Consider the following 11,460-nt stretch of genomic DNA (forward strand, 5'->3'; position numbering starts at 1 on the left):
ACTTGTATCAAATAAACTGCAGCTCTTGCCTTTTGGATACTGAATTTCACCCTTTGATGATTTCAATAATACAGGTGCATCTCAATATATTACAATGTCAATATCATCAAGTTAATTTATTTCAGTGGTTCAATTGAAATCGTGTAATGAATCAGACTGAAATATACATTTTCATGTCTTTATTTCTTTTAATTGTAATGATTATAGTTTACATTTAAAGGTCCAGTGTGTAATAATTGGCAACTACCAATTAATATATTTGTATAAGTGTTTAATTGCTATAAAATAAAATCTGTTTGCTTTTCATAGCCTTATAATTCTTCTTTATATAGCAAGGGTCTTGCTTAGAGAGTGTCACCATCTTGCGCCGCCATGTTTGTATGGAATGGAAAATCCAGCCAACCAGAGATCACGTTTCAAAATGAATAAATAAACAATAGAATTATTAAATAGATAAATAATAGAATTGGATGCTAGATGTCACTGTTTCCCCTCATTTTACACACTGGACCTTTAATGAAAACCCCAAATTCCGTGAATCAAAGAATTAGAATATAGTGAATAAGTTCAGTATTGTAACCTAATGGTGTCACACTCTAATGAGCTAATTAACTGCCAACACTGCAGAGGTTTACTGAGTCTGGTTCAGTAGCTCCACTATCATGGAGAAGATCACTGACCTCCATCACATTCTACTTTATTGATGCACCTGTATTAGGATGAACTGTCCAAAAGGATGCATTATTAAACAGATAAATTCTAACCTCTTCTTGACTCGGAGTAGGTTTTTTCCTTCTACCCTTCGGCTCCCAGGTGCACAAGAGAACCTATGTTCTCATGATTGGTCACAATCTATAGGGAAATAAAACTGATTATCTTCTTCCTGCAAATGAGGCTTGGTCATGGGCGCCACCTTCCACTCTTATCTGTATCACAAAGTGTATTTTTAGACGCATGTATAGGTTGACACCGTACATACTGTTCAGTGAAGGAATTTTTCATTTTTTTGCCTGCTGTGTTAGTAAATGACAAAAGTCACAAGAGACTCTCACTGTTTTCTGTGCAAACAAATGCAGGCTGAGTAATGTTTAGTTAGCAGCCGGCTGGTGGGAGACAATATTTACCAACAGCTGACTAGTTTCTCCGCTTGTGTCAGCTGATCTGCACCTACGACCTCAGTTATGTAAGCAACATCTCCACAACTGTCTCCCTGAGATCTCTGCTTTGCCTGCGTCTGTTATGATTCTGAAGAAGCAGCGGGCTGGGCCCTACACACAGCGAGCAACTGTTTCTGTTGCCATGGTGACAAAAACTCGTCCCAGGACTGGGAGCGATTGAGGCTGCCGTCAAAATTAACCAGGATTTTAGTAAGGTGAGGACGAGAATTACATGTGCCTTGAGCGAGGGACCCAATCGAATCTGGATTGAAATCAAAATGACGCCTCCGAACACTTCAAGGACATTTGAAAGTGTTCACCACAGCCCACACATTATCTATGCACCGCAAACAAACTAAGTCTGCACTTTGGAGTTCTGTGGTGACAGAAGAAAACATCATGTGAAAGCAGAGAGGCATTATAGAAACATAATGCAACAAAACATAACCTTGCAGCTATGGAAGACATTAAAACGTTGAGATGTTGATGTGAAAACACATTCTCATGTTGACATTACAACCCTTCTTCATCTATACCCAGACAAGCATAGCATGGATCCCCAGTATTCAGTGCACTAGGCTACTGGTCAGCATGTGTGTTTACAGATGTTAGTTTACACAGAAGAGGACGTGCATACTTCTCCAACTCTCTGACTTGCTTACTGATCAGCACTGTCCGGTCTGAATGAAACCCCTCTGCCCTTCTGCAGGACTTCACTACATGGGAGGTTTTTGCATGGCTGAAGTTTGCCCCCCTCCAACGGTTGGCAAGATGAGACCACTTTCCCCGTCTTGCTGACAAGTCAGGAACTTTTGCCAAAAGACAGTCCCTGTGTGACAACGGATGTTTGCCAGACCACATTAAATGCCACATACTATCCACGGGGTGGAGGGGCGGCGGGTGCTGATGGGTAGGGTTGCTGTGCATTGAACATAGCAGGGTGGGACGGTTATCCACAAAGCGCTTCCCTATAAGGTCATCTCTCTCCAGCACAATGAGAGCAGATGAGAGATCCTCCCCCGTGTGCTGCGCTGCCCCCCCCAGCCACCCCGCACACGAGCCCCCGCCACTACCAGACTCCACAACTTCACAGGCAGCAGAGAACAAACCCACTGAGCTCTGCAGCTCTGAGAAAAAGGCCAACATCCAAATCTGCAAACTCCACTGGCAGCTTACAGTGAGTTCTTTCTTACGACAAAACCTTAAAACCCTTTGGAAGGAGCTGGTGAACTCCACATGTGACCGGCTAACACCAGTTTTAAGAGTTAAATTTGGCTGTTAGCACTCGCCTCCTCTGAACCTTTAAAAAAAAAAAGGTAACACTTTATAATAAGTACACACTATTAAAGAGACTCTGAGGAGTTTGCTTTTGGTTATAAAAGAGGCTCATATTAATGTGGATGAATCTACGTTACCGTAGTTACCATACGTTTCTTAATGGGTCCATTTTCGATAAATATATCGTTTTGTCTTTATAGTTATTTTGATATTATTATTTAGTGGTCGACTCGCCCAGCATTTCCTAGTTTCGGTTTCCCGGATGCTGTCCGGCGGGTCGTGGGAATAACGCCACTGGATCGCTAGTTGGCATCGTTTATGGTCGGAACTACGACCTTATCTGATCGTCTTCGAAGCTCTGACTTTCGTTCTTGATCGATGAAAACATTCTTGGCAAATGTTTTCACTTTCGTCCGTCTTGCGCTGGTCCAAGAATTTCACTGTGTGTGCAGAGGCTCATGGGAAATGTAGTGTGAAAACACTTCGCATTCAGAAACTCCTCAGTCACTTTAAACATAAGTTAAGCATTAAATACTGAATTCATCATTTCTAACACATGAATACTCATGAGAGTATAAGTATGAGTTTTACTCATCATCTATAGGCACCAACTGTATTTATAAACTACATGTATTCATGCGTTATAAATGATGAATTCAGTAGCCTAAAACTAGTAGTAAGAATCTGGTAAATCATTGCTGACGTTTTCAGAATCTAAACTATCCAAACAAACTTGTGAATGTCAGGAGATAGCTACTGGAACAAACCGTGGCTTAGATGTGATGTACCACTGCATGATTTGGCCGCGCCACACTGCTGTGAACAAGTGTTTTATCAACCCGACAAGAGCGGTCAGAGGACTCCATGGGAGAGCAAAGACTGGACCAGGACCAGCACAGACCGCCAACATCGGCCTGCGGTTTTAAACTTCTATTAAAGTGCCCAGATAAACCGAGCATTAAATGATCTAGTTTAGATTAAAAAGTCTAGAAATGCATTGGCAGAGAATGTTATTTCCATGACATTAAACACATTTCAGTGAGCGGGCGACTGCGAGGCTGATGGAGTGATGGGGGTGTGTGTGTGTGAGTAGGAGGCAGCGTTCAAACCAGCAGCAGCAGCAGCAGCAGCAGCAGCAGCAGCAGCAGCAGCAGCGGCGGCGGCGGCGGCGGCACCCTGAAAGGGAGCAGCACAAATTGGCTGCAGGCTATTCTTCTCACGGCTGAAGTAGCCACAGAGGACTCGTCTCTGTCCTCTACCTCGGCTCAGCAGCCGGCCGGCATCTGCGTCATCACACTCCTCCTCTGCATGGCAGGGGTCACTTTGAAGCTTCAGGGAAATATTATTCATTTAAAGAAAAAAATGGAGCTTGACAGGATGCATTGTAAGAGATATTGGGGGGATTTGGGAGGTAAGCTGAAGCCGATGAGCTTCTCCCGACTGCAGGATAAAGCGTCCGGTTTTTGCTGCTTGCTGGGCTGCATTTTTTTTTGAGTAAAAGCCTCAAGCTACTGATGGCAAATTCTCCAGCTACCTTCATCAACAGTTTTTTAATAACTAGGCCTCTGATATGCAAGAATCTGACTCACAAGTTTCTCTTTATACTTGAGCCAGATAATTAAGCTTTCCATGCCTTAGCCTCTTTTGCGACTCACAATCAGAATGTTATGATTAGCCCCTGTCAACCAAAAACTCATTATATACAGTGTATAAACATATTAAAAAGAGAAATAAACACTAGTTTAAATCCCTGTGCGGTTCTGTTCCATTTGCCCTTGTCAAGGTTACAGAGGAGTCCTGCTGAACACTGTCCCACGTCACCCACTGTATCAATGTTTCCCAGAGCAGGGGGGGGGGGGGGGGTGAGCACGGGGTGGGACCAGACACCTGTCATCTTCACGACTGTCACTGCCTCTATAAATACTGCATTCCATAATCTAAATGGTCAATGATGGCTAAAAATAAAACCTTGCAGTATGCACAGAAAAACTATGCATCACTTCAGTGGCGTAGGGTTAAACAGAGTATCAAGATAACGGCAGCGTTTTAAGGACTGGCATTCCTCAACACATTCGTCTCTGTTCATCCTGCTGCAGAATTATGTGTGTGTCTGTGCCGTGGGGGAAACGGCACTCTTTTGGGGGGAAAAGAAAGACCAAAAAAAAAAAAAGACCAAAGCTTTACATCCTGAGGATTTCAGCTGCTGAAATACGCTGACTGGACCTCAGCAGCATGAATCACTCCAGGGCTCGGCTCACATACCGCCTCGGGAGGAAATCTGTTGAGGTGGGACACACTGTGAAGATTCAGTGGCATTAATTTTACACTCATGCACACACACCCTTTGTGACCCTGGGTTAATAAGAACATCTCAAAATACATTGTTCTTGCAGGGTGCGTCACCTCTGCAGTGGCACCTGGGAATGACGGGGGGTGGGTGGGGGTTCAACTCGAGCTTGTGCTTGTTTTAAAATGAGAAAGTGACCGTACCTGTTCTCATTTGATCTGTCAACACTTAGGTTATCTGAGGCTCAGTCAAACGCAGGCGAGGAGCTACAGTATCATATGAAGAACACCAGATCTCTTTGATCTCCAAAAAAACTGCATATGGACAAATACCCTCTTTCACAACCAAACAAACCTATTCTTCATAGGAGCTGCAGTGGCATTAAATTGCCAAATCTCTAAATTTCAAGGTCTGTTCCAGTCTGGTTCATGTGATATCCAGATGTTCCCTGCGCCTGAGAGGAGTCTACGTATGAAACCAAACATCTAAACCTCTTCACATCTCAGTTAGCCGGTGGTATTGTATAATCCAAGCAAGCGTGAAACGTGTAACGGTAAAAAAAAGAGGTTGAAACGACAACAGAAGCAACGCATCCGTGTCTGTTCAAACAAGCACAAGATCAGGAGAAAGTGATCTTACCAGCAACCTCCACGATGTCACCAGGCACTATGTCCCTGGCCTTGATCCTCTGCACCGTCTTCCTGTCCTGCCGGTACACTTTCCCCATCTCGGGCTCATACTCCTTAAGCGCCTCGATGGCGTCCTCAGCGTTGCGTTCCTGTCAAGGTGAAAATTAGATTTAGCGCCATCGCTTCTGAGATCAACTGACAATATCACAGAAACGAATACATCCCCCGTTCTGGGTTATATCGGTGCCGACTCTTCTGAGTGTAATGTTTGTTTAATCAGGTTTGACTTGGGCACATTGAGACGTTAAGTATATAAAAAATTGCACTATGAATCAAATCATTTTCTGCCTCTTGACGTTTTCCATTTTTTCTGCATCTTTATCAGTGAGAACATCACATCAGTCAGAGCGGACTGCCCACACATTTAAAAAAAAAAAGAGTGAAGAAACCAGCCTCATATGCTGGTGAGATACAAGATGACAACTTACGGACTGTTCCTTTTCAATAAGATGCTTTCTTTCACACAGGAATAACTTCCAGTGGCGTGTTTAGCCACTGTGCCAGTGAAGTATAACAAACTGTGGCAGGCTGCCACACTGATAGATGTGTCTAATTCATCACCAACAGAGCAGTATGTAGGCTACATTTTCAAAAGACTGGTCATTGATTTACACCCATCTCCTGCTGTGTCTTCTCTCTACATCATCACCAATGTCTGTTCTCACCAGTGACTGCGTTTCAGATTGATGTATACACTTCACTGCCAAGTGCATTAAGCTGACCTGTTACGCCATCCAAATACATAAGTCTTTCTGTCACAGGGGGGTTGCTTCAACATTTTGGACACTGCAGTTCATCATAATGTCACACTGGATTACACTTCATGAACAAGTTGTTGGGTGATAATTACGTAATTATCAAAAGGCTGCATTGGATTTACAAGTCAGTATCTCTCTTTCCTTTCAAACCTTGTGGTTTGCAATAATCGATAACATACAAAACATACTAAATTAAATTATAAAGGATTTTCAATATGTTTAAATGTTGGTTTGTTGATATAAGAGATTATTCTTGAGTGTGTGCTTCACTTCCTTCAGAAAAGCAGAGAAGAGGAGTCGCCATGGGGAGGGAGGGAGTAAATATAGGGGTTTTATTTTGTTACCTCCCTGGAAATGTATAAATGAATTTGTTTCTGTATGCACTCAATATGTGTGGGAGGCTGGAAAAGGGAGGAAATTATGTTAATGATGTATAATCTTTTGTACATTCTTTTTTTTTAAATGGATCAAAAATAAGAAAAGCAGAGAAAATGGTTGTTTTATAATGGACCTGAATCAATATGAATCTAAATATGAAAGCATAACATTTGGAAAAATATACCAGAACAGTGAAAATCCCAGTGATTTCCAGGCCTATTCCCCAGACACACAGGAAATAGGTCTGGGTTTAAATAAAGTGACGTCCCAGGATGTCAGAGTTTCTCACCTGCCACACACCGACGATGGCATTGGCTATAAGAATGAGTAAGATTACAAAAGGCTCCACAAAGGCTGTGATTGTTTCTTCCCCCTCCTCGAACCAAGCCAGGACCTGAAAGCACAGGGAACAACAAACCATTAACTATCAAAGACATTTCACAGAACACGTCATCATAACATCAGCTAATTATAATTTTAAAAAAACACGAAGGAACAAAGAAAGTTGCTCATAACAGATAAACCACTGAAAAATCACTACCTTGACAGAACAGACACAGTCACAAATTGTGCATTTAAATTAACTGGACAGGTTTTTATCTCTTAAATAGACCTGACATCAAAGGCTGAGAATCATCCCACACATTTCTTACATAAAACTCGGCGTACTGTGGGGAAAAAAGGTACAGATACACAGATCATACTTGAACTCAACACTCTCCTCAACATCAATTTTGGAAACATAAAAACAGTTTCTTTAATCATTCAAATCTGACCACATACAGCTGTTGCTATTCACCTGAGAATATTCATAATGATTGATTATTGAACTGTCAACACTGGACAGCTCATATAATATGTAGGAGTGAAGATTCTTCATAAGTATTTGATTCCCTGCTGCGAACATGACAGCCATCAGGAAGAGTTTAGAAGCTCAGCTTGACACGGTCAGACCTCTGCTAAGTGAAACTACAGGAACATTTCCATTCAGGCAGTGATAAACTCATGTCCTGATGGATTATTAGAAAGGACTGGTCTCAACACTGTTGCAAACGTTTCACGAAAATATCCAACTGAATGGAAAATACATGACATTTTTCTGACCTGAGGCCTCATTTAGCTTGTTGCTCCTGAGAAAATTGTCCTAAAATTATCCTGTGTGTCACAAGCAATTAGTTAATGTCCCATAATGTAATTCAGTTATCAGCCTCACTGAGACCTGAGTGTCTGGCTCTGCTGGATGCCAAAGACTTTGTATGACATAACTTAAATGGCAAGCATAACTCTTAATAACAGTGTCAGTACAGAAGCACGAGGCTCATAAGCGCCTTACTGTGCCATAACACAACCACCATGACATTTATATCTCTCATATCTTCTTTTTATTTTTTATAAACTGATAAGTCATTTATTCTATGAAATCTCAGGAGATTGTGAAAAGGGTCATGGAAATGTTTTTAAATGTCTTGTTTTGTCCAACCAGCAGTCGTAAACCAAAATATATTCAAATTACACTATTAAGTTTAGTTTACAATGGTATAAAAACAGACACAAGCAGCAAATTGTGACATTGGAGAAGCTGGAAAAAGATTTTGGTTTTTTTTTTATTCCTGCCTTATAACTGACTTTAATGATAGCTGACAATTACCTTTCTGTTGACCAAAAACTTGCTTGTTTCAGCCCTATCATTCAGGCCACCATGCAGAGGATAAACACATTTATAGTAGTTAACCTATTGAAATGATGCATAACGCAACAGGAGCTTAAAAAAACTCTGCTGTCGACAATAACTGGAATCATTCAAACAGAAAACTTGGATCCGAGTCTACCTAGTTCAAGTGTCAGCCAATTGTTTAGTTTTCAGTTTTTTTTATTTGCTTGTAAAGTTCCTTGGGTATACAACATTAAAGTTGAGGAGTGATAACTTTATGTTGAGCTGGTTGAGCACATTTGTCTGATAGGAGCCCCTCCCACTGAGGTGAGAGGGCCCAAATTTGGTCTTGAGTGGTGCTCTGTTCCCCTGTCAGGCAGCAGCCACTGACACCTCTGTATCACCTGACTGGGCACTGCACGCTACATACCAACTCACTCTCACACACACACACACATACACACACACACAGCCTCAGTTATCAAAATGTTCTTCAGACATTCGTCGATGTAGTGCGATTTAAAGAACATGAAAGAAGTAAAACTGCCAAAATGAATCACAATGCAGCATGCCAAAGCTCCAAAGTTAGAGCTGCAACAATTAATCGAACAATAATCGATTATTATATTAATCGTCAACTATTTTGATAATCGATAATCGGTTTGAGTAGTTTTTTTAAGAAGAAAAAAAAGCAAAATTCTCAGATTTCAGCTTCTTAAAAGTGAATATTTCTGGTTTCTTTGTTCCTTTATGACAATAAACTGAGTATCTATTTGGTTTGTGGTCAAAACAAGACATTTGAAGACATCATCTTGTGGTTTGAGAAACACTGGTTGACCAATAAAATATTTTTTAAAATGTTGAAAAATGTCAAACAACTAATCGATTAATCGTTATCGACAGATTAGTCGATAATGAAAATAATCGTTAGTCACAAAAGTCCAAAGTCCATCACAGACAGAAATGAATCATACCTTTTTACATAAACTTCAGTTTTTCACTTAGGTGATTTTTAAAAATCGCAAAAAAGAAGACTGTTGTAAGTTAAGCCACATAACCTGACACTAAATAAGTCAATGTTATGGGAAAATGTTCACTTGATTTAGCGTTTGAAATGGCCAGACACATGCTGATGATGCTATTACATAATGGCAGCCCACCATCAAACATTTATGTGTCTGGCACCAAAAGACAGCATCCCGAGCGAGCTCAGGATAAGTCATTACACAGCAACCATGCTTGACGACTCGGATGTCTTACTTGGCACATGGTGATAGCAACTCAATGCTGCTACTGCTGTTGTCACCATTCCTCAGATGGGTCGCTAGCCTTCTCAGCTGTTTAGCCCCCTAATGTGCGAGTGTAACCTCAGCCGGGCTACACAAACTGAAGACGTTCACACTTCAGCACTATGCAATGCATAAACTATCCCCTGCCATTCATCACACGTGGCTTTACAATAATCCCATCTGCAATTTTGACTTTGCGTAAACAGTCTTTCAGCCAGAGGTGAGAAGAGAAAGCTATTTGTAGGATGCAGTAACTTTAATTCCCTTTAGCTTGTATATCATGTGTATATCATCTCTCTCATTTACTGGGCACAGCAAGGAGCATATAATAAGATATGGGAGCAGCAGCAAGTGTTGACATGAATTCCTAAAGTTGCAAGCGCAAGCCTACATGGTGTTAAATGGTATAACTATATATCTCAACAGGACTGTGTTGTATCCGACATCACAGATTCAAATTCCACAGGTATACTTACAAAGGATATACACGCAGCCAGCAGAAGAATTCGAACAAGTAGATCTTCAAACTGTTCGATGACAAGCTCCCATAAGGACTTCCCTGCAGGGGAGGAAGTTGGTTAGAGCCACACTCATAACAGAAACATGTTATTATTAAATGACAGTGACGGTGGTGAAAGTGACAGTGCTGATTACCTTCCTCGGCTGGTAGCTCTATACACGCGTGGAGGGATGTCACAATCCAGGGATGGCACAGGAAGCAGATGAAAAAGAAAAGAAACAGCAGGTGAGTGGTGTGTGTATGTGTGTGTCTATATTTCTCAGCAGATGAGTATGAGACTCTCGGTTCCTGTTTCTTGATGGGGAACCGGTCCCTTGAACAAGTGTGTGTTCTGTCAGACAGGCTAACAGAAGTTAAAACACACTTTATAATATAGGAGGCTTTGTCCTGTATTTCTATAGTGATGTGGTGGAGATCTGACTTTCTGTTCCGACTATAAGAGCTAACATCAATGTGAAGATTCATTACACAACAGGAAAACTGGGATCAGTGTAAAGGTCAGAGTGGTTGAGGGGAGGTGGGCCCGCCCTCCACAACCTCCCAGGTGATATTAATACAGAAGCAGCTGTTTAGGCCTGGGACCATGACAGATTAACTCCTGCGCAGCATCAAGGTTACCCGGGTGATCCAGAGATCACTGCTCACTGTCAGGTGCCTGTTGGATCTCCAGGCACGTGCTCCGAGGTGTTGTTGCACCTTGAGCAACATTCAGAGGGGGTTGCAGCAGTGTTCAACAGTATATCGCTGTATTTCATTTCCCTCCCCTGTCAACAGTGTCACAATGGAGTTACGTTAAACAATGTTATCGCCGTCCGCCGCGTTGCCATGACACAATGCCACACAGACATTACCGAGACTGAGAGCACGTTCAGACGGGGTTACATTACCTAACACCGCCCTCGTGCTCGCTCGGCAGCGCTACAATGCCCTCTAAGTAATCATTACTTTGTTACTGTGTAAGAGATGGGAAACCCTCGAGGTCATCCGTGATGACGTCAGCCGGTTCAGTTCACAGACCGGTAACACCGGCCGGCTCGCGCTGCCGCTGACTTTTACCCTGTATACTGAGACTGTGCCGCCGCTGCCCCGCGCTGCAGCGACGACACACACCTCTCTGAACCGTGTGTGTCTCATTCACAGCAGCCGTGTGTTTGTTTGAAGGTGTGTGTGGTTTTTAAAAAAAGTGTCGTACCGTTTAGGCCCCATTTCTCCTTCTGTCGCTTCACCTCGTCCAGGGAAAGTCCTGTGCTCTCATTGACGCAGAAATGACTGTAAACTTCTTCCACACTCTTCGTGTGAGCGTTGTCCATGGCGGAAAGACGGCGAGCTCCTTCACACACGGCGTTACCCAAAAATATGTAAAACAATACTGCCGGGTGGTACCTCGGGGCACTTTAAAACTGTCAACACTTTCACGGGAATGAGGAGTTAGTGAGCAGAGAGCAGTGCGGGG

At 42.3% G+C, this 11,460-nt stretch overlaps 1 protein-coding gene across 2 annotated transcripts in view; it reads right to left on the minus strand.

Moving 5' to 3' along the window:
- The window catches only part of LOC146982159 (sarcoplasmic/endoplasmic reticulum calcium ATPase 2a-like), a 28,736-nt gene extending 17,276 nt beyond the window's left edge, over nt 1-11,460 (minus strand). For both annotated transcript variants that reach the window (XM_085787737.1, XM_085787736.1), the window contains exons 1-5: nt 11,200-11,460; nt 10,142-10,159; nt 9,964-10,046; nt 6,837-6,941; nt 5,362-5,500 (exon numbers count right to left, since the gene is read on the minus strand). In XM_085787737.1, coding sequence (XP_085643863.1) covers nt 5,362-5,500; nt 6,837-6,941; nt 9,964-10,046; nt 10,142-10,159; nt 11,200-11,317 — 463 coding nt within the window. In that variant the 5' untranslated portion in view covers nt 11,318-11,460. The remainder of the gene's footprint in view (nt 1-5,361; nt 5,501-6,836; nt 6,942-9,963; nt 10,047-10,141; nt 10,160-11,199) is intronic.

Source organism: Trachurus japonicus, chromosome 9 (genome assembly GCF_045865225.1).
Source record: "Trachurus japonicus isolate A0001 chromosome 9, Traja_1.0".
NCBI classification, from domain to species: domain Eukaryota; kingdom Metazoa; phylum Chordata; class Actinopteri; order Carangiformes; family Carangidae; genus Trachurus; species Trachurus japonicus.